General features: G+C 39.4%; 6 protein-coding genes across 12 annotated transcripts in view; 3 read left to right on the top strand and 3 right to left on the bottom strand.

The window, feature by feature from the left end:
- The first annotated feature begins 421 nt into the window (after positions 1-421).
- Positions 422-5,676, top strand: LOC105450446 (F-box/LRR-repeat protein 13-like). 2 transcript variants are annotated; one of them, XM_011690285.1, is made up of 8 exons: positions 422-527; positions 2,857-3,087; positions 3,219-3,309; positions 3,394-3,853; positions 3,945-4,029; positions 4,250-4,607; positions 4,682-5,003; positions 5,116-5,676. In XM_011690285.1, exons 2-8 carry the CDS (start codon positions 2,866-2,868, stop codon positions 5,426-5,428), a joined length of 1,851 nt encoding a protein of 616 aa, XP_011688587.1. In that variant the 5' UTR covers positions 422-527; positions 2,857-2,865; the 3' UTR covers positions 5,429-5,676. The 2 variants fall into 2 exon arrangements, with proteins under 2 accessions (XP_011688587.1, XP_011688586.1); XM_011690284.1 differs by having other exon boundaries at positions 3,945-4,173.
- A 101-nt stretch (positions 5,677-5,777) lies between these two features.
- Positions 5,778-13,942, bottom strand: LOC105450448 (protein MTO1 homolog, mitochondrial). Of its 5 annotated transcripts, none has more exons than XM_011690291.1 (11): positions 12,286-12,478; positions 11,156-11,375; positions 9,906-10,153; positions 9,474-9,773; positions 9,146-9,322; positions 8,318-8,725; positions 7,477-7,649; positions 6,715-7,164; positions 6,322-6,425; positions 6,119-6,179; positions 5,778-5,926 (listed from the first exon to the last, which is right to left on the bottom strand). In XM_011690291.1, exons 3-11 carry the CDS (start codon positions 10,117-10,119, stop codon positions 5,822-5,824), a joined length of 1,992 nt encoding a protein of 663 aa, XP_011688593.1. In that variant the 5' UTR covers positions 10,120-10,153; positions 11,156-11,375; positions 12,286-12,478; the 3' UTR covers positions 5,778-5,821. The 5 variants fall into 5 exon arrangements, with proteins under 5 accessions (XP_011688593.1, XP_011688594.1, XP_011688591.1 ...); XM_011690292.1 differs by lacking the exon at positions 12,286-12,478 and adding an exon at positions 12,067-12,082; XM_011690289.1 differs by lacking the exons at positions 11,156-11,375; positions 12,286-12,478 and adding an exon at positions 13,862-13,942.
- LOC105450447 (MKRN2 opposite strand protein) lies at positions 10,160-11,153 on the bottom strand. Its single transcript, XM_011690286.1, has one exon. The coding sequence runs from the start codon at positions 11,151-11,153 to the stop codon at positions 10,536-10,538; it is 618 nt and encodes a 205-aa protein (XP_011688588.1). The 3' UTR covers positions 10,160-10,535.
- A 481-nt stretch (positions 13,943-14,423) lies between the features above and the next one.
- On the top strand, positions 14,424-17,204 carry LOC105450449. 2 transcript variants are annotated; one of them, XR_974459.1, is made up of 5 exons: positions 14,424-14,636; positions 14,904-15,369; positions 15,782-15,865; positions 15,990-16,391; positions 16,731-17,204. XR_974459.1 is itself a non-coding variant. In XM_011690294.1 (4 exons), exons 1-4 carry the CDS (start codon positions 14,534-14,536, stop codon positions 16,339-16,341), a joined length of 1,005 nt encoding a protein of 334 aa, XP_011688596.1. In that variant the 5' UTR covers positions 14,424-14,533; the 3' UTR covers positions 16,342-17,204. The 2 variants fall into 2 exon arrangements, 1 of the variants encoding a protein (XP_011688596.1); XM_011690294.1 differs by having other exon boundaries at positions 15,990-17,204.
- A 236-nt stretch (positions 17,205-17,440) lies between these two features.
- On the top strand, positions 17,441-22,819 carry LOC105450442 (methionine--tRNA ligase, cytoplasmic). Its single transcript, XM_011690281.1, has 16 exons — positions 17,441-17,715; positions 18,061-18,212; positions 18,408-18,524; positions 18,621-18,782; positions 18,868-18,987; positions 19,078-19,202; positions 19,287-19,403; positions 19,492-19,530; positions 19,621-19,785; positions 20,044-20,320; positions 20,415-20,799; positions 20,996-21,209; positions 21,295-21,531; positions 21,619-21,952; positions 22,033-22,263; positions 22,361-22,819. Exons 1-16 carry the CDS (start codon positions 17,613-17,615, stop codon positions 22,508-22,510), a joined length of 2,928 nt encoding a protein of 975 aa, XP_011688583.1. The 5' UTR covers positions 17,441-17,612; the 3' UTR covers positions 22,511-22,819.
- Positions 22,820-22,855: 36 nt separating this feature from the next.
- The window catches only part of LOC105450443, a 4,169-nt gene continuing 966 nt past the window's right edge, over positions 22,856-26,058 (bottom strand). Inside the window, exons 3-9 of the mRNA XM_011690282.1 lie at positions 25,416-25,724; positions 25,224-25,351; positions 24,983-25,144; positions 24,035-24,243; positions 23,739-23,953; positions 23,401-23,666; positions 22,856-23,322 (exon numbers count right to left, since the gene is read on the bottom strand). Of these exons, the coding sequence (XP_011688584.1) occupies positions 22,875-23,322; positions 23,401-23,666; positions 23,739-23,953; positions 24,035-24,243; positions 24,983-25,144; positions 25,224-25,351; positions 25,416-25,724 (1,737 nt within the window). The 3' untranslated portion in view covers positions 22,856-22,874. The remainder of the gene's footprint in view (positions 23,323-23,400; positions 23,667-23,738; positions 23,954-24,034; positions 24,244-24,982; positions 25,145-25,223; positions 25,352-25,415; positions 25,725-26,058) is intronic.

Genomic DNA, 26,058 nt, shown 5'->3' with positions numbered 1-26,058 from the left:
CATATAGACACTATGTCGTATACGATTAGATATATCTACCAGATATATATATCAAAAATTTCAGAAAGCACTATTACAAAGCCAATCGCCAAATAAGGTACATTCATGCACTTGCCATTTGCAGTGCTGGATTTTAGGAAGGGTGCAGGAATGGGCGGCCACCTTGGAGCGCCTACATGTAAGGCCCGTTCTACAATACGTCGTATGTCGGGTCATAAGCCGTAAGCCGTAAGATTTAACCAATTACAATCGAATATTCTTCTTACATTCAACTGTGATTGGTCAATTCTTACGACTTACGGTTTACGACCCGACATACGACGTATTGTAGAACGGGCCTAAGAGCCATCACTCATTCAACCCCCCACTTTATTAAATCCGGCACTAGGAAGAAACTCTTCAGATTTTCGTTCCATTTTTTCTATGACTATCGAGGTGAACAGTACATTTTGTTTGTCTGCAAAGATTTCAATTAAGTCGAATTGCACACACGTTTATATATATACATATGGAGTAATTATTACAAGGTAAATATATATTTCTTAATAAAGTTATTTAATTATGCTACAAGAAAGTATCGTATGAATGAATATATCAAATAGCGTATATTAAGACGTCGAATACACGTGGCGAACGCGGGGACAGAATTCAAAGCCATTTAATAAGAATTAAGTTTTTAAAGTTAAACTCGAATTTGCGAGCTTAGATGTTGCACATTGAACGTTGAAATATGTATAAAGGTCGGTATACATTCAGTTCTTATAATCACCGATCTGTATATACACGGAGAGTTTTCCAAATAGATCGACACAGAAATCATTTTGTCTTTGTCTGTTTCACTGATTGTGAATATTGAACAAAGACAAAATGACTCCTGTGTCGATTTGTCAAGAAAGCTGCCCAATATATACACTGATAAATGAATTAAAGGACTGATTACGAATATACATTGATCTTTGAACATGTCCACATTGAATTTATGTCTTTTACTGAAAATCTTCCATAAATTACTAATCAGCGTTATTAGAGTGTCCTTAATTGGAACCGATAACATGTTATGAAGATAGCTAGAAAATACCTGGGATGCGTTCCGTTTGACGCCCGTGGAATCATCGTTGTTGTTTATTAAATGTTAAACAATTAGGACAAGCAACGCTTGCAAGGGTTGCGAGCGTTAAATGGAACGCAATCCTGGTGGGAGTATAATACTATGGGAGTAAAGCACAGAGGAGAGTAAAATGTTTAGTGTACCGCATATATGCGAGGGATCAAAGTAATGAAGATGAATAATTTCACAAATTTAAACGTTATCATAAAAAAACCTGAGAACAGCCATCACGTCCTTTTTCGTGGGACCAACAAAACCTTCCGTACACTATCGCCAGAGCATCTGTTATCCATGCTATACTATATTAGCTACATCCATTTTCTGACTGCATTGTCTATAAAATTATAGCAGAGAGAACATATAATAAATAAATATGGTTTGAGTTTCGCTACATTCACAAACTGTACATAAGAAATATACGTTCATATTGCGACAATGTTGATAAAATATGATGCATGTTCGTGCTTATATACGTCCTAGAATATACGTGTATAATTTTTTTTGCGGAACAATACACATAATAGTATATAGAATGGTCCATTTTAATACAGCCAATTATTTCCAATATTATTTATGAAATCAGAAAAACGTTTTTTATAAAAGTTAAACGATTTTGAGGGGGAGTATATTTGTATTTTGGTCAAAAGTTTTTTTTCTAAATGGATCAAGGTGTTAAAAGATATGACGGTTATCTTCACTTTTTTAAATAAAACAGTATAATTTTTTCACAATATAATTTTTCTAATTATTCTGTATATTTTAAAATAAGATTAAAGTTATCGAGAAATCAATATTTTACAGATATTTCATATTTTATTATGCTATTATTTGACATAAAATATGAAATATCTCGTAAACTATTGCTTTCTTGATATTTATTGATAATTGTAACTTTACTTTTATGCACAGTATAATGTGATGTACCGATTGGTGTAAATAAAATATAAAGTTGCTTTTACAAAAAAATACAATTTTTACAAATCTTTATTGCAAATAAACTATGGGTTTTCTTTACACTAATCGATTCATCTCATTATTCCATGCATAAAATAAGTATTAAATTAACAATTATTAAAAACAAAAAAGAAGAATCTAAAAACCAAGAAAAAGTTGTAAAAATAAATGGACTAAACTGTCCTTTAATGAACTGCAAGAAGGAAACGAAAGAAGCTAATTAGAGGCAACGCAATATTTGATGCATATGAAATTAAATCATTTTAATACGTATGTTCGTAATTACAGTAGAACGTTTCGACTCTGATTTGAGCCATCTTCAACAATACAGAAAACTTTTTGGTTTTTTCTCCACACACGTAAGATTTCTAAGTATCACTCATGACCGGTTGATAAGCCGAATGATCTTAGAAAAGAAAAAAATGATATACGCCCATAATTTTGATGTATGTATTCAACATGTCAAAAATTAAACATAAAGCATTCACCAAACGTGGCAGAGCTTAGAAAAGAAGTCGAAGCATAGCTTAAAATCGTAGAACATTGATAAATAAATATAAAACGAATATAAAGAAACAAGTGAAAGTTGTAGATCAACAGACCAATCTTTTACAGTAGCATTTTTACTGCAAATTGTCTTTTTACTAATTTGTTTTACTTAACATAATTAGTATAACTTTTATTACCAACTATAATAATTATCATATATGATATCATATATAAATGTGACATTTTACTATAAACATAAAAATCACAAAAATATTATTCTTTATGTCTTTATTTATTTTTTTCAGAAAAAGACAATGGCGTGCTATAATACTCAACCTTTACATTTTAAGAATAATATTAATTGTTATTCCTATGTAAACAGAGTAACCGCAGATGAGACAGATCATGTTGACTTCATTTATCAACTTTTAAATATTAGTAATTGTTCCAAAAGTAACGATAATTTTAGCACATTTGTTAATTATAAAATAACTGAGCCCCCTACCAAAGTTACAAAATATGAAGATTTCACAGAGGTATCTATTTACCACGATATGCATATGTATTTCTTTCCTGTATTACTGTTATCGTCTTGTATAAATCGCAATTGAAATTTAAGCAAGATATTGTAGTATTTAACATCTTTCTGACTTATTTTTTAATACAGAGATTTTACGAACCATTAAAGTACACATCTGCATCATCTGCAGATGACACACCAAAGAATAATATGGTAGTCAAACCAAAACAATATATTAGTAAGTAATATTTGAATAAATAAGATATTGTTGAAGATACATTTTTGTTAAAAAAAAATTATTATTTTATTTACTATTTTCAAGATATCGAATTTTATGAAGCGTGTTACCCCATCAGAGTGTCCCTGTATGGCGTAAGGAACGTTGGACGAATTTGGGCACAAAAATTTGATGGTCAATGGTTTCCAATATTGGTGGAAGTAGCTAATCATAGCCTGCAGTCGAATAAATTGACAACGTTACAATCCTATACTTTACAGTTATATCTATCATGCGATTTTAAAACGAAAAAACTCATATTACAATTAACTCCTTCTGATGTTTATTACTCAAGAAAGATAGAAGCTATAATGCTTATTGGTACAGCAGAATTGATCGTTCCTCGAAATCCTAAACAGAACCTAAATAACCTGTTATACAACCTGTTATTCAACATTAGTTCAATTATCCCCATACATATTTACGATAGGAGACTTAAGGAACTAAATTATGATATACTCAAACTTCAAGAGAACTTTAACAAGTGTTGCATTGTTTGTAAAAGGTATAATACTATATAATTATTGCCCATAAATATTGAATCTTTTCTTATTGTATTAAAAATGAAATTAAATTTGTTTCAATGTTATTTGCAGTGATATCATAGAGAGTTTTTATAAAAGTGAGCTCGGGAGCAAGCAAATATTTCAACGAATAACCAGAGAAGCCATGATACCCAATGTGCCACCTTTTAGACAGATATATATGCATTACTTTTTAAAAAGCTTAGAAAGTTATTCGAATTATAAGAAGTGTGTGAAAGATATCAAACCTTATTCGGATGAATCGAAAGAGCGATCATCTTGCAATTTCTCTGAGCTCTCTGTAAAATTTTAAAAATTATTGTCTTATAATGATTGTTATATTATTTCATGTAATAAATTAAATTTTATCTTTGCAGGATGAAATGGTACTAAAAATATTAAAGAACTTAGATGTGACATCATTAAGCCGCATGAGTAGAGTCAATAAACGCTTGAATAATTTATCACGGGATTATACGCTATACAAATATTTGAACTTGCGGAATATACATTTTACATACATGCACAATGATCTCTCTCAGTTATTTGATTACTTTACACCAAGATGTAAAAGTTTACGACAGTTGGATCTGTCACTTTGCGAATTTTCTAATTCGAAATTTAGAAAATTTGTGAAAACTTGCTGCAGGAATTTAACGCATCTAAGATTAAGTGAATGCTTTTATGTTGATTCTGAACTACGTTATATTTCAGAGATATGTAAAAATTTGAAAGGTATGTATATGATTATTAATTATAATTACAGGTAAATTATATAATGATATGATATAATACAAATATTTTTTTAGAATTGGATCTGAATTATTGTTATGGCATAACAAATGAAAATATTTCGTACATCAAGAATTTAGAGTTTTTGGAAAGTTTACATCTTGAAGATACAAATATACAAACTAATACTTTGTGTGAGATGCTACATAAAAATCGACACATGCGTGACTTAAATTTATGCTCTTGTTTTGATCTAAACATAGATGCAGTCGCAGTAGAATTACAGAATTTATGTCCTAATTTGGAAAGATTAAATTTAAAAGATTGCAACCCTTTTACATCACAAACCATTGATGCTCTTGCCAAATGTAAGAATCTGAAAGAAGTAAATTTTTCTGGGTACGTATGAAAAAGGGCTTATTCTATAATTCATATTACCGTATTCTTCATTGAAATGCTTATTTTTTTGCATGCTATTCCTATAATCGTATATTGACTTTTGTTTTTGTAGATGCAAGATGGCCGATAGAGTTAATGATAATATCTTCGGTAGATTGTTTTCCTCCTGTCAATTCCTGGAAAAAATCGACTTGAGCAAATTTGAAAGACTCACCGAGAGTGAGTGTAAATCGCTAACATTGTGCAAGAACTTAAAATCCTTAAGTTTGGCATGGGTAAATTCGGTGACACCTGACATATGTTCTCAACTTTTTGTGGAATGTCCTAAACTGGACGAACTCGATCTTAGCTTCTGTGAACATATCAATGGGAACTTGGTTGACCAGTGGAATAAAATATACAATGTAATTGTGTATCAATACTAACTGAAATTTATTATTTTTATACACTTGATTTTATTACAACGAACACAAGTTAATTAGACGAAACAAATAATATTTTAAATTTGACAATTAGATGTGTAAAATAAGGCCTTTTTATCTTACGACAACATTGTTAATCCATTGTTTCAAGAATTATAGATTCATGTGTATCTTGATGTGTTCCCATACTGGCGAACATATGAGCATCGAGATTATTTATACTTTATTTAGAGCTTTTTTGTTATTCAATAGAGATCACGTATGCTTGTATTCTTGAAATTAAAAGTCCATCTTACACAATGCGGAACTTATGGAAGTTAGTGTCGAATTTAATCATTTCTAAGGTACCCAATGCTGAAAATTATCATTTTTATTTTTCGCTATTATGATACATAATTACTGTGTCCTGGCAACACTCTCGTTAGAATGCTGCCTAATGTAATAAAGTAGTCTTAATATAGCCGAAGGTGTCACACCTGAGATTTTATTGGCCGCCGCGATCTGCAAGATAAGTCTCGTTAATACAGAAACTATTGATACAAATAATTAATAGCTCGATCAAAGAAACAATAAGTGCCGACTATAGCAACGACACTGTCGGGATTAAAACAAAAAGAGAAAAGAAATTTGCTTTCGTGATATAAATAAAAAAGTCATTTTTACAGAAGCGCTATTCATAACGAAAAGATTTACCGTGCGTGGAAGATGTTTCGTAAGTTTCTCTCGATCTTCATTGGATAAATTCAAATCAGGGCTATAACAAAAATAAAACGAGCAATTAGTAATTTCCTACTTTCCTCAGACATTTAAAACTTCAAAGATCATCATTCTTTTCAATTTTATCATGCGATAATTAAAAAAACGATCGGACAAAGAAATAAATCTTCGATCTTCACCTGCTGTAGTCGATATCGTCGGGTATAATCATCTGCTCGTTTCTCCTGATGTCGTTCACGTGGTCCTGTTGATCCGCGACAACGTGAATGTATTTCGTTTCTATCTGAAAATCGAAATCATTCCGGTGTTGGAAAAATATTGGCAAATGTGTATCTTACTTAAATGCATTTAAGTAAAATTTCTAAAAGTTTCATTTCGATCGTTTATACAAAACTCTTTTCTTTCAATTGCATAGATTTCAGGTGCGGGCCATTTGAGCAATTAGAAGAAAGAATTTTACTGACTGACCGATCAATGCTTCAGAGCATTTGTTAGCATAAAACGGACCGTAGCCTTTCTCTTCCAAGATGCGATTGCGTTAATTAATTCAAATTAACAATTAATTCACAAACCTCCAGTCTTCTCGCCAGACCGGGATCCCCAGCGAGATATTCCAAGTTCGGCAACAGTTTCGCTAATTGCGCGAACGTGACTTCCTCGGTCGACGAGCACAGCATATCGAACGCCGATTTGTGTGCGGTGCTCTTGGAGCTCTTCAGCCTCAGCAGCCGTCGCCATTTGTAGTTCGACCGCACGTCGCTCTTGAGTACCTGCACAGCCTCCTGCATCTTACGAAGGACCTCCCTCGTCCGCTCGAGCCTCTCGCGGGAAACGCAGCCCACCGCGTGGCCCTTCTCCGTCAATCGCTGATCGGCGTTGTCGGGACGCAGGCTCAGCCGAAACTCCGATCTGCTGGTGAACATTCTGTACGGCTCCGTGGTACCCTCCGTTGTCAGATCGTCGATGAGTACGCCGATGTAACCCTCGGTTCGACTTATCAGAAGCGGCGGTTTCTCAAACACCTGAGCGTACACAGAGACAAAATGTAAAACGTGCTTAAAAACGTGCCTATATATTAACTTCCCAATTGGCAATACCGCGAAACAACGAAACGCTTCAAGATCTTTTACAAATAAAAAAATGTAAATCATTTTTCTGAGACAAGTCGAAGATTTATTACTGAAATTAAAAAAAAAAGACTAAATGGACAAATTGTTCAAGAGAAATTTTAATTGATGTGATTTCAATGAAAGGCCAAATAAATTTTTAACTTGTTCTTTCTCCACGTTGGGAAGCAGTAAAGCCACAAGCACTTTCTACATGACGCCAATCACCTTAGCGGCCGCGTTAACACCCGCGACGATACCTTGTGCGGCTGCTTCTTCGTAACCGGTGGTGCCGTTGATTTGCCCGGCGAGGAACAGCCCCGGAATCTTTTTCGTCTCCAATTGAGTGGTCAATTCTCTGGGGTCTACATAGTCGTACTCGACACCGTAACCAGGCTTGACTATTCAAACGTAAATGCAAATGAGGGAATTGGAAAGATTTTCTAATGTAAAATTATAATGGAAATAGAATAGGAGATATTGTTATAACTGGGGCGCGGATGTTCGGGCACGATGCCGAGACGCGCGCGGAGAACCGCTGCGTGCAAGTTAGTCGGATGTTCGCTGAAATGAGATAACATTTCTCGAAGAAACCTGAAGCCCGATCTGAATATATCTTATATCTATCTCGACTGGCGCGCGATCTACTCAAAGTAAATAAAGCGCGGAGATTATTTTCTGTATTTTTTTTTATTGATTTGAGCTCGCGTGAAAACGCTTTTCTTCAAAATGCCGAAATCTTTAGAGGAAAAATTGAAATTTAAACAAAAATATTTAGGATTCATAAAACTGAGCTTCGAGAAATGTTATCTCATTTTAGCGAGCATCCGATTAACTCGTAGCGGTTCTCCACGCGCACGGAGTAATCCTCAGTAATGTTTCAAACTTATAACGGAATAGAGAAAAGAATCGGAATTAATTATTTCAGTTAAATTCAAATCGAAATAATTAAAATAATTCGAGCTGTTAAATTTATTATCTTTTTTATTTATTACGACCACCGGGATCGTGTCAGAACATCCGCATCCTAGCTATAACTTTTGTTATAACTTCAATTTAAAGTGATTACCTAGACGAGCGTTTTCCAATCCTGGGATACATTTAACCAGTTCCACCTGCTTCTCTTCCGGCAGAGTGCACGACAATCCAGCCGGATAGATCAACGGCGAGTCCAGACCTTCCGGCTCCAGCCAAATCTGATGTGCAGGCGTCTTGAATCGCAGAATCTTACTCTCTATGCTCGGGCAATATCGCGGGCCCGATATTTCCTCCGTTACGTGTAAATTACAGTGCATATTGTCCTTTATGATCTTTGCGACGTTTTCGTTTGTATACGTCAGATACGTTAGTAGTTGCTGATCGGGCGGTAGCCATACGTTATCGCTCATGAACGAGAACGGTACGGGAGAGTCGTCTGGCAGAGTTTTTGAACATTTGGTAAAGTCGATGCTGTCTTTCTCCAATCTTGGCGGCGTGCCTAGCAGTATGTATATATTTCGAATTAATATGTAGTTATATATATAATTAATGTATAATTAAAATAAAGCTGATATGTACATTCGTGGACAGATCGGTTGAGACACTTTTTTTTTTATAGGTTTCAAAACGCACTAATATTTTGCAAATGCGAACCACGATTGGTGCTATACTGTCTCTAGATTAAAGATAGTACATCGTGGTCCGCATTTGTAAAATATTAGTTACCTATAAAATATATCATGTATATTAAATATATATTAGAAACTTATAAAAAAAAGTGTCGATCTGTCCACGACTGTACATGATAAATTTTTTTTTATCATGCACATATCAGCTAAAATATTAAATAAAAAATATTCACTGAATAGTACATTATTATTATAAATTAAAGGTTTACTACATAAAACGTTATTCTTACCAGTTTTCAGTCTTCCTATTCGAAATCCAAGTCTGTCGAGTGTATTTGCCAAACCAACGCTGGATTCGTCGTTCAATCTGCCTGCGGGCCGTTTCTCCAACCCAATGTTTATTTGGCCTTTCAGAAAAGTGCCCGTGGTGATAACTACCGCGTCACCAAATATCTTCCTGCCATCTCCTGTAAAATAAAACGAGTTAGTAGATGCGACATCTTGTGTAGAAAATAAATTTAACAGCTCAAGTTATTTTAATTATTTCGACTTGAATTTAACTGAAACAATTAATTCCGATTCTTTTTTCTGTTCTGTTATCAAAGTTCAAAACATTACTGAGGATTACTCCTTGGCAGAGCAGAGGATCGTTCTTCAAAATCAGATCTTCCACAGAGGATTCGTAGATATGTAATCCCGGCATATTAAAGAGTTCCGCTTGAAGATGCGTCTTGTACAATACTCTGTCGATTTGAGCTCGGAGACCCCACACCGCCGGTCCCTTGCTCTTGTTCAGGACCTTGTAGTGTATCCCCGAAATATCGCATATCCGACAACACACTCCGTCCAAAGCGTCCACCTCCCTCATCAGATGGCCCTTTCCGATTCCACCAAAGGACGGATTACACGACATCTCTCCTGCAAATGTAATTGTATTCCAATATATTAGGCCGTATAATCTTACTTAGAAGATGCATTTCATGTATCTTTAATGTTTCATGTACGGTTATCCAGTAGATTTCAGCATGCCGCACTTCTAACCATACGCACCTATAGTACTCTTTTTCTGAGTAACCAACAGTGTCTTTGCACCCATTCTGACGGCAGCGGCAGACGCCTCGGTTCCGGCATGACCACCACCGACGACGATCACGTCAAATTTGATTTTATCCTTGTCTATTAGTTTCCTCAATAAGCGTTTCTGTTCGCAGCGTCTGTCGCACCATCGGTTTAATAGAGACGATCTGATCCTTGTGAGAATCATTTTGCCTCCGCTGCCACGCCTTTTATCTTACTTTCTGCAAAGATTATTCAATCGTTTTTGAACACCAGAGAGAAGATAATGCAAGACAATGAAATCAAATATCAATATATAGCATTCGCTTACAGTTACACTAGTTTTATAAAATACTTAATAATTAATGTCTATCTCTCTGTAAGCTAATATCTACGTGCATATCACCAATATGTCTAAACACCTGACTTTTTCAGTTAAAAAAAAATTTATCCTAGTCTTTTCTCGTGCTGTAATATCGTGATTTTCTTTTCGTGATCTTGTGTTTTTTTTTTCAACGAAAAAGGAATTCGCGTGGTAGTTAACGGGAAGACAGACGTACGCAAGTATGCTTTTATTACGTAAATTACAAGAAATGTGAATATAAAATGACAGATGAAAATATATCAGACGTGATGATCCGACAGGAGATATTCCTGATCCTTCAAGGCTCTGTACAACGAAACATATCGCATCGCATTTTGCATTTTCGACAGTATCAGTCGCTCGCACAGGTCCTCCTTGCTCGCGAATCTCAGATCCGCGTGTCCCAGATTATTGAAAAACTCCAGAACGAAGTTGAAGCAGTTCATACCGACGGCGTCGTAATTAACGGATTCCCACTTGGGATCCCTCGACATGAGCGACAGCGTTTCGTCCCAGCGCGCGGCCCAGGCCGCCGGCACGACCTCCAGGGCGATGCAAACGGTCCACCGGGCGACGTCGTTCGCCATCAGTCCCCCTCTGTCGAACTCGACAACGCCGCCGGCGGAGTCGACTATCCCGACGTGCAGATCGTCGCGCGTCGCGTCGTAATCGTCGAGGAAGCTGCCCCGCGCGGGCCGAATAACGACGCTGGTCGGCCGGTGGGCGGCGGTCGCGAACGGATAGGGAACGCGAAACGGGTCCACGGCGAAGCTCCGCATTTGCGACGAGCACACCGGGCACGTCGCCGGGACGCGCCTGCAGAACGCGCTCCTCGCCGAGCAGTGACGGAAGCAGAGGATACCCGGATCGCCATTCATACCTCCAGAGGGAACGGAACGACGCGTTCAACGAGATCTCTATTTAATTCTATCGTCCCCTAGAGAAGCTTCCATTTTCCTACTCGAGGAAGACGACGAGGGTGCTTCCTGGATCTGCAGAACTGCGACGTACAGACAACATTTGTCGCATGAGCAACCAGCTTCGTCGACTGCTCCTCTTTCTTATCCCTTCCTCTTTTTCACTACTTTACAACGACCGCACTGAAAACGAGAAAGCAAGGACACGAAAAGTGTAACAAAAATACCTGCGAGAATGCAAATAAAATAATGCAAAAACGAAAGACAAGCTTATAGGGTAACTGTCCCTATTAGTGTGCCTGTACAGTCGTGGACACATCGGCATTGCAACACTTTTTTTTTATAGGTTTCTAATATATATTTAATATGCATAATATATACTTTATAGATAACTAATATTTTGCAAGTGCGAACCACAATGTACTATCTTTAGTCTAGAGACAGTATAACACCAATCGTGGTCCGCCTTTGCAAAATATTAGTGCGTTTTGAAACCTATAAAAAAAGAAAGTGTCGCAACCGATGTGTCTATGACTGTACATCCCTATTAGTCTACTTTTATATTTAAATAAGTCATAAAAATAAACTGGTACAAATAAATAGACAGTGTTTTTTTTTTATTAAGTTAATACTTTAACTTAATAAAAAAAAACACTTTGTCTATTTACTTGTCAGTTTACTGGTCACTGGTATGTACAAATAAATAGACAGTGTTTTTTTTATTAAGTTAATACTTTAACTTAATAAAAAAAAACACTTTGTCTATTTACTTGTCAGTTTATTTTTATGACTTATTTAGATATAAAAGCACTCTAACAGGGACAGTTACCCTACACCAGAGTAAAGAGATCACGCGATCCTAAACAAACCTAACCTAGACGCACATGTTTCATAATGTAAAGTTTGATGTTATTCCACGACGTTCCGCTCGCGATAGAAATATCTCATCTGCTCGTGTTAGCGGCAATTAGAACGAGAATAACGAGACGCACTGACCATCACGCGTTATCAAAATAATCAGTGAAACCCGCCAACGAGAGCGTGCGGCCTAACCTCAAAACTTAAAACTCTTCCCAGGATTGAAGATACTCACATGCTTAGCACACGTGCGATCGCACACATGTCTTGCAACGAGAGCTGGATGCCTCGACGTCAGGTATGTATATACACACGTATCATACGTTTCAAAACATCATCGCGAGTTCCAAGCAATTGCGAAGCCTCCCGATGATAAATGCGGTAAATAATCTACTCTCACACGTACGTCACGTGTAACTGCGTTCGTGTAACTGCAAAGTGCAAAGTGCAAACGCGACGCACGATGAGTGATGACAGCTATATGTATAATTGTCTCGGGAAGCTCAAATCCTTGGAACCGTGGTACTTGGATCCTAAGGATCAGGTATCCAGAGGGATAAGAAGAGAAAGCTCAAATCGATTGCCAGAATATCTAAATTTTTTTATGGTCATCGATATTGAGTTTCCAGCATAATTATTTTGATGGTTCCACAAAATTATTTTCAGATTTGTGTATCTGCAGGCTATAAATTTTAGAACTTTCAACTGTGTCTTATACTGACCACAGAAATGTATATATTTATATATATAATGTGACATTCACACGCACGTGACTGATGTATCCTATATATATATTTAAAAAGAAGCAAAATTAATATGTATGTATGTAAATATATCAACCGTAAATATTTCATTATATCAGCTTGAATTTCGAAGCGCTCTTCTGTAATATATATTTAAAAAGAAGCAAAATTAATGTGTACGTAAATATATCAACCGTAAATATTTCATATCAGCTTGAACTTCGAAGTGCTCTTCTGTAAAACTTTCTATAAACTTTTATAAACTTTTTTCGTATTTTTGAAAATTTGAAAATGAATCGATTAAGAACATTTATTTAATTTACTGTAGGAGTTGGCCATAATAACACTTTCACGACTTTAATTGTTATTCTTTTTTTCGCCCGGGTAGCTGAGATAATTCAAGGTATTTCGTCGCATTTATTACAAATTTTTTATCTCAAATTTTTTCCTTTGTAACGATAAAGTACGTATATAAATCTGTTCGCGTATAATTGTTTGTACTTTTCGCACTGAGAGTCTTCGCTTCCTCTCTCTCTCTCTCTCTCTCTCTCTCTCTCTCGAACGTTTGAATACGTATATATTTATTTCATTTTAATTAAATGCAAAAATCTTTAAAGATTAATTCATGCAACGCGAACAAGCAATTTCAAATAAGCGCATCATTTGACGCGCGCGTCACGCGTCATAATTCATAAACGTCTTTCTTTGTTGGAAACAGTTACATATAATTTTTGGTCCTCAGGTTCTCCCTACAGGACATGAACTTTTGAACGCTGGCGACAAATACGATAATGCTTTTGCAGTTGGATAAATTCAATTGTAAACGCGTATTAAACGCGCGACAGTGCTATAGAATTATAGTCACACTATATACTCATGCAAAAATGATCGGTCCATAGACCTCGATTCTAAACGTTTCTAAACATTGATTCGATGTCTACGGACGTCGAATCGACGTCTATTTATTTAATTGTGCCTTGGACCGATTATTTAATTGTGCCTTGGTATATTTGATCTAATTAAATTATTTCTCGAATAACGCGTGACGCGCCTATTTGAGTCGAGTACCTTTATTTGTTTTGTTACATACTGCTGAATCGGCGCGATCTCTCCGCCGCTCTCCTCCGCCCCCCTTTGCATCCCTGTACTGGCGGGTCTCGGATTTCCACTGACCTGACCGAGGCTCGCGCGCGGTCGGTAAACCTGACCGAGGCTCGCGCGGTCGGTAAACTCCGACAGCGCCACCGTACGGCTCGGCGCCGCCGGAACTGGGTAACAACTGTAACAAGAGCCGCGGACCGTTGGATCGAAGGTGCCCCCTCTCCTCGCCCCCTCTCTTCGCCGTCCCTCGCGCTCATTCTCGCGTCGCGAGAGTTCCGTTTCCTTCGTTGTGCGGGGGTACACGTATTCCACCGTTCGTGTACGCGACGTAGGCACTTCTGCGACCCGTACGCGTGCATATATATTTGCAACCGCTGCACCTTCTTACACTTTCTGCAGCCGAAATATCGGAGCGTGTCGGAGGTGCAAAAGGTGCAACGGAATAAAGCGCGAAAATAAGATACTCGGCGTCAACGCGGCCGAGGGTGGGCTACCGCGCGCGGCGGCGGCGGCCGATTCAGCTAATTGGGATCGGGCCGCGAGGAAAAGCGCGCGCGACCGCGGACCGCGCCGCGTCGCCCGGTCGGCCGTCGAGTCAGCCCGCGGGGTTTGCACAATACACAAAGTCGGCGACGTCGAATGCGCGCCGTCCCGTCGACGAGGATGAAGGGCTGCTTCACGCGCAACGAGGACGGCAAGGTCGCCGTGGACGAGAACGGGTTTGTCACGATCACATGCGAAGGTAAGGTGAACGCGCGAGGGATTTCCGCGCGAACACGTAACACCACGTTTATGTGATTCCCACTGTCCCGCCTGCGACGTACGTTGTTTTTTTTTTTCCCTACGCCACGTCCGTTGGCGATAAACCAAGTCGAGGTAAAGCTCGCCACGACCGGGGACGACGCGTGTCCCTTTAACACAGCGGTTTATTCTTCTTCTTCTTCCTTTTTTATGGTGCCTGCTCTCTGTCGAGAGTCAAGTCGGCCAGTACAGCGGTTTATGTTTACAGAGGAGGCCGTGGTCTTTCAACTTCACATATCGGAGATCGACGAGAAGGCGGAGCAGATGTGCTTCAATGTCAACGGCAAGGATATATATATCGACATAGTCCCGTCGGAGATCGGGCCTGAGAACGACTCCGAGAGCGAGGTACCGCTGGCGGAGAGGTGCAAGGAGGAAAAGGTCGGCACGCCGGCGACGAGCAAGGGCGGCAATGTCGTTTTCCCGTGGTGCGACGCCTCGACGAAGATCTTCCTGAAGGAGTACAAGGCGAAGAAGGAGCTGGTGAGGGCGCGGAAGCTGAAGAACATGAAGAGGGCGTACCAGGAGATAGCCAAGAACCTGGGGGAGAACGGCTTCAAGGTGTCGCCCCTGCAGGTGGAGAACAGATACAAGACCCTCAAGCGCGCCTACAAGAACATGATGATACACAACCGGAGGAACGGGAGGGGAAAATATATCTGCAGTTACGAGGAGTACGCTCGTTTCTAGAGAATTGTCTATAATAGTTGAATCTTAGAACATATATTACCGGAAGGGGAATTGAGTGCTGAACGTGAAGCCAACATCTGTGCGAGAGAGAAAGGTATAGGTTTTCAATTGACTGTAATACGCATGTGCCATTCAGCCCCCATTCTGTCTGTTTTGCCTAATTTCTTATTTTTCGAAAATCTTTTCAAAAAAAAAAACTGAAAAACTGAGCTAAGTGGGGGCTGAATGACACATGCGTAGTTAAATGGGAACCTTTATTATACCTTTGTCTCTTGCACAGATGTTAGCTTCAGCTCGATGCACGAACGATATAGACAATTTTCCTTCCAGTAGTATATATGTTCTAAGAGTTGAATGTAATCGGTCCGCGACTCACGTGTTAAATCGCACTTGCAGAGATCTGGATGAAATCTTCTCCAATGATGTGTACGACACGGAGATAAATAACGGCGACGAAAGCATGTCAGACCCAAGGGCAGCGTAAGTTACAACTCATTGGAATAGTTATGGAATTATTTACTGACGATCACTGATTTAAACAAATCACTAATATCCATATTTCTTTTATTTTACTTTATTTTATTTATTTATTTTTTTTTTAAAGATCCACGCCGATGGCCACCTCAAGAACGAGCGTGTGCAATAGCGATTCGACTTATTTAAAGACCGCTCAGCACAATGCCAGATTGGAGGCTCAGAACGTGAAGATAATTGATAATCTGCAGAGCTGTCAGCGTTTATTGAGGAACCTGATCAGCCGGATGGACACCAAGGGCAAAAATTCCAATTACATGCAAAACGGAGTCCTGCAGGTGTGCATGGAGATGCGGGACATGCAGAAGGAGGCGTACGGGCGCGCGGAGGAGCAGAGGGAGAAGGCCCGGGAGCAGAGGGAGCTGAGGAATAACTTGCTGGAGGAGATCGTGACGATTCTCAGGTCCAGGAAGGACACGTAATACGATCGACGTCAGGGCCAGCGCAGGACGATTGTTCGCATCCTCAAATAGTTACGAGATGACAGAATTTATTTATTCTTTTAAATGCAAAAAAAGAGAGAGATAATTTTCTTGTTGTGTATTTTTATAATTTCGTCGCACGACTAACACACGTTGCCTGCCCGGTGAGTGGTTTGTCCCGTGTCGCGAATCAGAATCTTACGATACAGAAGTTTTCATAAAACGCATGTGTGGTTCCATTACAAACACATTATTGTACAATACGATTACGCAGAGCTATCACGATCGGGCTAATGTGTCGAATACTTTTTTTTTACTGTACATTGTTGCTGTATTATACATGTCACTTGAGATTTTATATATCAGTTGGCTTTTATCTTTTTTACAAGAGTTTTAAAAAGTTTCGCCGTTGGAACGCATCCACTGGATAAAGTCACGACGTCAATCACGGAGAACAGACGGACTGCTGCTACCCACCACACATGGCAGTTAACGTGTTGTCTAGCAATTCCAACAAATAGGCAGGCAAAAACAAATATTCATACACATTGAAGTAAGATGTTTACATTTAATGTGAATAATATACAACCATCTGCAAACCTGAGGTATACATGACGGTCGGGTTTTAAACTGCACCGACCACTACGAACTAATCGTTTTTTCATCCCTAATTTAAGTTGCTTTACCGTAAAATTTAAAATTAGATAAAAATAATATAGTTAAAAGTTGAATAATCAAATTAATAAGGTTATACGATTGAAAAGAGATAAAAGTTCTACGACAAATCCAAGTTACCTTTTGTGATTCTGTATATTAATATCAAAAATAAATTAATATTTCTGATATTGTTCGAAGTATACCAATATTCTGTATATACCTTGATTTTCTTGCTTCGTCTTTTTTGTATTGGACTGCTCGATAATTACTCTATAAAACGAGATGTTGCGTGATGAGGATGAAGTAATATACCTAAGTGTTTCTAATTCATCATTGATAAAAATCCACTCCCCCCCCCCCCTACTACGGCACCAACATAGTTCGATCTCCAGCTTCCGGTTACGGCGACCCGAGAGGAATTTTTTAAAGCGTCACTTATACGCGCCCACACGGAAAGATCGTGTCCAATAGGAGGAGGAGGCGAAATCTGACGCAATCCTCGCGCGTGGAAATCGGACGTCCAATTGTGTTTCCTGTCGCTCACATGGCTCTCGCGGTTGTGCGCTAACATATTTCACTATTTATTGACGTATTTATTAATTTATTCGGTGAGGATGATCATTTCCACGAACGAGGGCAACCCGAACGCGCTGAAGCTGATCGTCGCGGCGAAGCTGGCCCAGGAGGCCGTCTCTGTCAGGATTCTGAAGCCCAGCGGTGGGTTTATTAACCTCTTCCTGTTCGCTCCCTCGCGTCTCGACTCACATAAATTCCTTCGCGAGAACGGGAGGATATTCGCGAGGCTAGACTCACACGCTTGATCTTGCCTCGCGAACGTTACCTTCGATCAGATCCTGTCTTGAAATTCCAAGAGATAGGCATTTAAACCGATCAACTCCAACCTCTTTGTCAGCTTCCTAATTTATTGGAACACCACGAGTGTTTATACATATTTTACGTCAATTTTCTCCGTTTCACTGAATTGATCAATGTGATCAAGGCCCTTCTACAAGGCCCAGCATATTTAATGCATTTAGCGTTACAATTGTCTATTACATGCAGACGCTACCCTGGGCCGTTTGCCGACGCTGACTACACCCACAGGATTGTCCCTGTTCAGCGTCTCGTCAGCGCTGCGTCTCCTGTTGTCCGTGCCTAAAGAACTGGAGGTTCTCAACGACAGATGGTTGGAGTGGGAAATTTCTCAATTACAGGTATCATTTCAGTTCGACATTGACTACCACTTTGTCTTTTGTTTTCAATCCAGTATGATTTTTATTTTTGTTTTTTTTTTACAATCATATCATTGAATCTAATAGAACAGTTATTAATTTTGAGAATACATAGGATATGATCTCCTTTGAAATGAATTTAAAATAATTTGTTGAAGTAAAGTATATTTTTTGCAGCCAGTCATATTAAGTCACGCAGGCGCGAAGACTTCTAAGACTCCACAGAAATCCGACTTATGGTCTTTACTAAAAGATCTCAATAGTGAACTGAAAGACAAGCAGTACTTAATTGAGGTAAACGATGAAAGCACTTTTTATTACTCTAATGTCCTTTTTATCATCCATTCTTTATTTCACGTTTTGATCTGATTTTTGTGTTTTTTTTTATAGAAATGTAGTAATTTATCACCAGCAGATATATCTATTTGGGTAAGTCTTTGGAGCACCATATTGGTTACAGATATCGCAAATGATATTACCAAGGACTTACCAAATGTCAATAGCTGGTTAGCTAATATTCAGAAGCAGTCAGTTATTCAGCAATCAATTAAGGTAAAATTGCAATCAGTATTTCATAAATATAAATTTTTATATATATATATGTATATAATTTATATATTTCGAATATACATTACAGGAATTTACTGAAATGTTGAAATTGGAGAGAGGTGCAAAGGCTATTGCGAGCATTGAAGCTGCTTCTTGGTTTCCTGTCAATACTTCGAATATCCAAGTCCGCGAATCAGTACCTGGTGACGTAAGTATTTTAAACATTTGTAATGGACATGCCACGAACAGTATAGTGAATCTCTCTCTTACATACGTGGACCCAAATGACTTGTTTTAGATTAGCCCAACTAAGGAAAAAGAGGTGGAGATCAAAGAGGAACTTAATCAAGAGGAACTTTGTAATGTGGCAAAGAGTTGGAGCACTGAACAGTATCCGGAAGTGAAGGAAAGTTCATATCCTATGTAAGTTGGATGAATCTAACAAGTGCGTATCGTTTATAGGAATTTATCAAGTTCTAATTGTATACTCTTTTTTTTTTCCTTTAGACTGCCTAAAAAGGGTGAACGAAATGTGTTGATAACGTCGGCTCTTCCCTACGTTAATAACGTTCCGCATCTAGGAAATATTATCGGCTGCGTTCTTTCGGCCGATATCTTTGCAAGGTTTGTATCGGTGTACTAAAATGTTTAATAAATATAATAACAACTTGTAATTCGACGATACAATAACGCGAGTTTTTTTTTTGCGCAGGTATTGCAGACAAAGAAATTACAACACTCTCTACATATGGTAATTCTTTTTTTTTCCTAAATCTCTTTTTGCAACATACAAAAAATTCATATTCCAACTTAAATAAAATTTCATACAATATTATTTCAGTGGGACCGACGAGTACGGCACCGCGACTGAAGCAAAAGCTCTGCAAGAGAAAACGACACCTCAGGCTATCTGCGATAAATTCTTTGACATACACAACGATGTTTATCGCTGGTTTGGCATCGGATTTGACTATTTCGGCCGCACAACTACACCCGAGCAGACAGAGTAAGATTGCGATCTATCCTTTTTTTTTTTATTCTTTTATTGTTTCCCTATCTTATCTACATTCTTATTAATTACATTTATTTTTTATTGGGGATACAATAAAAGGAATGAGGAACAGAGAATTGAACAGAAGGAATTACGCAAAAGTCAAGAGTAAGGCGAAAGAAATCGCCTGTCTGCCTCTTTTGCCTAATTCCTTATTTTCAATTTCACGTCTGATTCCATTCATTGTGTCTGAGATTTTACACTCTCTTTCAGAATCGTTCAAGCGTTTTTCCTAAAAATTAAATCGCAAGGCTACGTGTTGTCCGAGACCGTGGAGCAGCTTCATTGCGAATCCTGCGATCGGTTTCTCGCCGATAGATTCGTGGAGGGCACGTGTCCCGGATGCAAGTACGAGGACGCGCGCGGCGACCAATGCGACGGTTGCGGTCATCTCGTCAACGCGGTCGAGTTAATAAACCCTCGATGTAAGATGTGCAACACTCGACCCGTCGTGAAAAACTCGATACAGTTCTTCCTTGATTTACCCAAGGTAAAACATTTTACGTATCGTGATACTCCAATATAACCCGTGACACTCACGCGCGTGTTTCCGGCGAATTAACGGATTACCCTACGTGTTGCAGCTGGAGGAGAAACTGAAGGAATATACCGCTACCGTGGAGAAAGGATGGTCCAACGTCGCGAGAGTGGTTTTAAAAGCGTGGCTACGCGACGGTCTTAAGCCGCGTTGCATAACCAGAGATTTGAAGTGGGGCATACCGGTCCCGGTAGAGGGTTTCGAAAATAAGGTGTTTTACGTCTGGTTTGACGCCCCTTTCGGATATATCAGTATTACTAAGAGGTATACCAAAGAATATAAGAAATGGTGGCAACCTCCTCAGGATATGAAAATCGATTTGTACCAATTTATGGCAAAGGATAACGTTCCGTTCCACGCGATAATGTTTCCCGCTTGTTTACTAGCGGCTAATCAAAATAACACGTTGCTGAGATGTTTAATGGCAACCGGTACGATATTTCCAAAGAATGCACATCTCTCGGATGCATTTTTTTACTCTATTCTAATTCTATGGTTTTTTTGCATCTTTATCTTACTATCTTTTTTTTTTTTCTTTACGAACCTAGTTGTTTCTTTTATTATATTTCTTCACGTACTTTTTTCGTCGATACCTTCCTATCGATTTTAATATTTATTCCATTTCAGAATATTTAAATTATGAGGATAAGAAATTCTCCAAATCTAGAGGCATCGGAGTGTTCGGAACCGATGCCAGAGATACGGGCATTCCTGCGGACGTGTGGCGCTTTTATTTGGCCTACATTAGGCCCGAAACTCAAGATTCCAATTTTAATTGGGTGGACTTGGCCACGAAAAACAATAGCGAGTTACTGAATAATCTTGGCAATTTTGTCAACAGGTTTGTAATTACCGTACTCCTCCGTAAGTCGTTAATAATTAACGTCCTGTTATTAACAGTCCCAAAAACTTGTTACGGATAATAGAGCGCTGGTATTCTGTGAAAAATTCTTCGACTCTAATGTACCACCGATAGAGCCGGAAGAGGCCGATTGGACTGTACTAGCGTTGGCGCAACGCGAGCTGACGTCTTACATAAACGTCATGGAGCAAGCCAGGTTGAGGGACGGCTTGAAGCACATATTGGCGATTTCGAAGCACGGCAATCAGTATATGCAATTCCAGCAGCCGTGGGTGAAAATCAAGGGAAACGACGATGACAAGTATAAACCAACCTCGTTTAGTCTAATCTTTTTCTTTTCATCGTCGCTTCGTCCTCTCGAGTAATACTTTTATTCGAAATCAACCAGGAAAAAGGCCGGAACTGTCGTTGCAATCTGCTGCAATCTAGCCTGTCTTCTGTCCGCTCTTCTGGCCCCCTTTATGCCGACTACGGCCAAACAATTGAGATCTCAACTGGGTTTGAGTAACAAAAGTTACGGCTACATCCCCGACACGATAACAAACATGTTACCTACTTGGCACAAAATCGGCAAGCCCAGTCCGCTGTTCACCAAGATCGAAGATCAGAAGGTAGAGATGTTGCGTAAGAAATACGCCGGGCAGCAGGATACTAATGGCGATGTAGCGAACAAAAGCTCCCAAGAAAGTATCGCATCGTTAGAAGCTGCTGTTACGAAGCAAGTTAGTGGACCATTTCTTCTCTCTCTCTCTCTTTGTGAGATACGAGAATCATCTCCTTACACATTTTATGTAATTTCTAGGGTAATCTAGTAAGAGAACTGAAAGCTAAAAACGACAAGAGCGTTTGGCAACCGCAGGTAGAAATTTTGTTGGATCTGAAAAAGAAGCTAAACGACCTCAAAAGCAGTGCGAACGCGCCCGCGAAGAAATCGCCCGCGAAAAACAAGAAGGCCGAACCGACGCACGTGCCGGAGCAAAATGGGGATGCTCTGACAGACGTGGCGGCGTTGGAATCAGCTATCGCGAAGCAGGTACTGGATGTCGTGAAGCGGCATCTCTCCTCTCCCCCTCCTTCTCCTCTCTTAACGATCCAACGTACAGTTTTGTTACATTACGTCGCGATTTCAGGGCAATCTCGTGCGAGAGTTGAAGGCTAAGGAGGACGGAAGTGTGTGGAAGCCACAAGTGGAGATACTGTTGAAACTGAAACAGCGTTTGTCAGATCTCACTGGAACGGCGCCAGTCGCTGTCGACAAGAAATCCAAGAAGAAAAAATAACTACATTTCCTTCGTAATAAAGCGATGACATTTTTTTCATCCATCCACGTTCTTTACGTAGGTATTTCTTCTCGGCGCGTGCGAAGCGTGTGACGTAATAGTAATTCGATTAACGATAAAAAGTACACACGAAGCGTTTCATTTAATACATTTATTTCACCCTATTCGCGCGTTGTGTATCGGGGCTTAGAAGGGGAGAGGGGGGGGATCGTGAAAAGACATTTGTACTTTATTTAAAGTGTGCGTTCGTTCGCACTACATATGACTGTCCGTATGTAATGATGATCTGATAAACAATTTACATAAAAATACTGAGGATCCCGTTATTATCGGAACTTTTGCCTATTCCGATCTGATCTACCCTTTACTGATATCTCTTCGACATTAGTACTTGTTGGAAGAGATTACTTGCTTCCGGGAGCATCAGAGTGACGTTATTCTTGGGCGGACCTTTATCGTTTAGCAGTAGCTTATTTTTCTTATCGATTTTAATGTCTGTTCTAACACCTGGTTTAATACTTGGTTTAACGCTTTGCTTAATGCCTCGTTTAATGCCTGGCTTAACGTCTGGTGTAATACTCGGTGTAATACCCGATTTTCGCCTCGACTTCATCGTGCGGGAGATAAAGTGCTCGATGCCAAATACGATGAGCGAAAATATCATGCCGAAAAGCAGAAGAAACAAGATCGGCGCCGCCTCGTAGATGGTCACACTGGAGACGAAAATCTCGTCGCTCGGGCAATAAGGCCTCCTGGCCGACCGGCGACGTATCTCTCGTCGCCGTAGCCCCGAAGTGTTTATTTTCAATAATCTGTATTAAATAATCTCGAGCTAGTGTTCTTTTTTTAAGAATGAAAACTGCAACATTTAGTCACGTCGATATACTCACGCTATTTTAGAGATTTCGTGAAAGTGACTTTTAAGATTGCTCCACAGGCCCAACTCGGACTGCAGCAGGTGAACTTCTGTCAGCTGACATATCATCTGCTTGTCGAACGCAAGCTCGATCATCGGATAGATATCGTCCGGATCCGCGTGATAAGCGAAGCCTCCCCTCATTATTCCTTCCACGCCTTCCTCAAGCGAGATAAATCTCTTCGATTCCGGTACGGCGTTCCAAAAGTTCTTGAAGTATTGCACATCCGGTCTTTTGTTCTGATAAAGGAGAACAGCTTGTCAGAGCGATTAAGCTTAAAAATACTGGATTACTTATAGTGGCGCTTTTACCCGCAGCAGAAAATCGAAGAAGACATTCTTCTCGGCCGCCATCTGCATCCTGCTGTGCGCCAGCGAGTACAGCGAGTCGTTCATCTTTTGAAGAGGCTCGTTCAATCTGGCCGACACTATCGCCGCCGAATAGTAATTGTACACCAGCAGGCCGAAGAGCGTGATCTGAATGAAGGCGATTCGACTGGCCGATTGATCGGTGAGGGAAGGGAAACCTGGGATCGATGCATTATACGATAACAGGAGAACACAATATGTATCTTCGCTGTATCGTATCGTTATGATCATATAAATACCTTGCTGGCATAACGCGGCTATGGTGATCAGTGCCGAGATGCTGTAGCCGTAATCGTCGGCACGTTCCAGCTTCAGTATGCAGGACAGGATGAGAACTGTAATCGCCACCATCACGACGATCATGTACCACGTGTCTGCCGCGAACGGCTTTAGTATTATCCAGGGTTTCATCTTCATCGCCGGTATGGTACGAAACATGAAACAGGTACTGAATGAAAATTATTCGCATGTTAATTGGATCGAGAGATATTACTATTACGTTTATTTGCATTTATTTATACACACCCAAAGAGTGACGCTAAAAAAGGTGGTTTTTTCGCCCGTTTTTTTGGGGGGGGAGGAGGAGCCTCGATTTTAGGATTGAACTGTGTGCCAAATGGTACTCTGTAATGACATTAATCACAGAGAAGTTTCAGGCTGAGGTCACAATTGTTATAGCTGGTAGGGGGAGAGAGGGGGGGGAATAAAAAAATCAATTAACAATGGAAATTAAGTCTTATCTTTCTTTATTTTGTTTTTTAGGAATAGTTATCTTAGAACATATATTATATATTCTAAGATAGTTATAGATATTATACACATGTAATACGTGGTAATAAGTGTATTACATCATTACATTTTTTTACATTCAAAACGAGCATCATTCATAATCCTGATACATGTATAATATCTATAACTATCTTAGAATATATAATATATGTTCTAAGATAACTATTCCTAAAATAAAGAAAGATAAGACTTAATTTTCATTGTTAATTGATTTTTTTATCCCCCCCCCCTCTCTCCAGCTCTGATAACAATTGTCACCTCAACTTGGAAACTACTCTGTGATTAATGTCTCATTATAAGGTACCATTTGGCACACAGTTTAGTCTCAAAATCGAGGGCCCAAAAAAACGGGCGATTTTTTAGCGTCACTCTTTTCTCATCCGTTCACCGTTGCTTACCGCGTGGGCCACTGCGGAAAGATGACACGCGCGTAACTGTATCTCTCGATCGTCAGGATGGACGGATAGTAGCCCAAATCGGCGTCGTCCCTCTTCAAGGTGCTCATCAGGGGGCCGTAACTGTCGTTCTTCTCCCAATGATCGATCCCGATGAGATCCATCCTGCGCGCGAAAAACGTTTCAGATAACGTTACAGTATAATATACACGCGGAGATATTTAGATATATCAAAGTCAATTACGTGAAGTTAAACACGTCGGCGACATGCGAGAGAAGAGTGTGTCCGAATTTCGGCCAATTGTCCATTACCTCGAGGCCGTCGCCCTCCAGATAATCTACCAAGCTCATGTGCTCTGGTTTGTGCAGCACCTACGAACAACGATCGTCTATATGTAGTAATTAAAACGCGCGTTTTCCAAGATATAAGATTTACGATTCCGGCCGCCTTGGCTCGCAATCCGTGGTAATTTCGCCGCCTGTTGATCCTCCAATCGGTCAAATTGATCGTGAGCCCGTCGTCCTCTCGCCAACTGCCGAGCCATGTGACGTTGAGCAATCCGCCGCGCATTTTGCAGTGATTGTACACGTCGTAGAGGACGTAATCGGTATCGTTCGGCAGCAGGATCGCAAAATCCGTGACGATGCTGAAGCCACTGTCGTTCAGGCTCTGCAAACTGTCGTTCAAGTTGCTCCCGAAGATCAGCCAGACGTATGAATAGTCGAACATGCGATGGGCTGTACCCTACGCACAGGTTTCAGCTTTTTTTTATTTAATTTCCAGAGCGAATTTTTTTTTTTTTTTTTTCCAGAAACCAGTAAACGGAAATGGATTAAAATAAGTTGAAATATTTTAATCCATGGAGTGAAATGGATTGGCCTTCGTAGAAATAAATCCATTCCTATTTTATAATACGAATAGAATATTTTTTATATACACGGAAAGAACGATTTTGCTGGAAGATCTAAAAATTTTGCTAAATACAGATCTGAAAATAATTCTTGTTGAATCATTAAAATAATTTTGTTGGAAAGTCAAAAATGATAAGCATTTTTAACCTGTCTCTTATACACATCTC

The sequence above is a fragment of the Wasmannia auropunctata genome, unplaced genomic scaffold (genome assembly GCF_000956235.1).
Source record: "Wasmannia auropunctata unplaced genomic scaffold, wasmannia.A_1.0 LD336061.1, whole genome shotgun sequence".
NCBI lineage: Eukaryota > Metazoa > Arthropoda > Insecta > Hymenoptera > Formicidae > Wasmannia > Wasmannia auropunctata.
The sequence above is the reverse complement of the archived record's forward strand: the minus strand, read 5'-3'. Positions and strand labels throughout refer to the sequence as shown.

What these genes read in the sequence shown, in the direction of transcription:
- LOC105450446 (XM_011690284.1), top strand. Translation starts at nt 2,866, where the DNA reads ATGGCGTGCTATAATACTCAACCTTTACATTTTAAGAATAATATTAAT. An exon ending in CAAACCAAAACAATATATTA is followed by an intron (nt 3,310 to 3,393) that starts GTAAGTAATATT and finishes ACTATTTTCAAG; the next exon opens with ATATCGAATTTTATGAAGCG. An exon ending in TGTTGCATTGTTTGTAAAAG is followed by an intron (nt 3,854 to 3,944) that starts GTATAATACTAT and finishes TGTTATTTGCAG; the next exon opens with TGATATCATAGAGAGTTTTT.
- LOC105450448 (XM_011690289.1), bottom strand. Translation starts at nt 10,119, where the DNA reads ATGATTCTCACAAGGATCAGATCGTCTCTATTAAACCGATGGTGCGAC. An exon ending in GTCTGGCGAGAAGACTGGAG is followed by an intron (nt 6,426 to 6,714) that starts GTTTGTGAATTA and finishes TTCGATTTTCAG; the next exon opens with ATAGAAACGAAATACATTCA. An exon ending in GACGATATCGACTACAGCAG is followed by an intron (nt 6,180 to 6,321) that starts GTGAAGATCGAA and finishes TTTTTGTTATAG; the next exon opens with CCCTGATTTGAATTTATCCA.
- LOC105450447 (XM_011690286.1), bottom strand. Translation starts at nt 11,153, where the DNA reads ATGAATGGCGATCCGGGTATCCTCTGCTTCCGTCACTGCTCGGCGAGG.
- LOC105450449 (XM_011690294.1), top strand. Translation starts at nt 14,534, where the DNA reads ATGCGCGCCGTCCCGTCGACGAGGATGAAGGGCTGCTTCACGCGCAAC. An exon ending in TGTCACGATCACATGCGAAG is followed by an intron (nt 14,637 to 14,903) that starts GTAAGGTGAACG and finishes TTATGTTTACAG; the next exon opens with AGGAGGCCGTGGTCTTTCAA. An exon ending in TATATCTGCAGTTACGAGGA is followed by an intron (nt 15,370 to 15,781) that starts GTACGCTCGTTT and finishes TCGCACTTGCAG; the next exon opens with AGATCTGGATGAAATCTTCT.
- LOC105450442 (XM_011690281.1), top strand. Translation starts at nt 17,613, where the DNA reads ATGATCATTTCCACGAACGAGGGCAACCCGAACGCGCTGAAGCTGATC. An exon ending in ACAAGCAGTACTTAATTGAG is followed by an intron (nt 18,525 to 18,620) that starts GTAAACGATGAA and finishes TTTTTTTTATAG; the next exon opens with AAATGTAGTAATTTATCACC. An exon ending in CTTGGCAATTTTGTCAACAG is followed by an intron (nt 21,210 to 21,294) that starts GTTTGTAATTAC and finishes TACGGATAATAG; the next exon opens with AGCGCTGGTATTCTGTGAAA.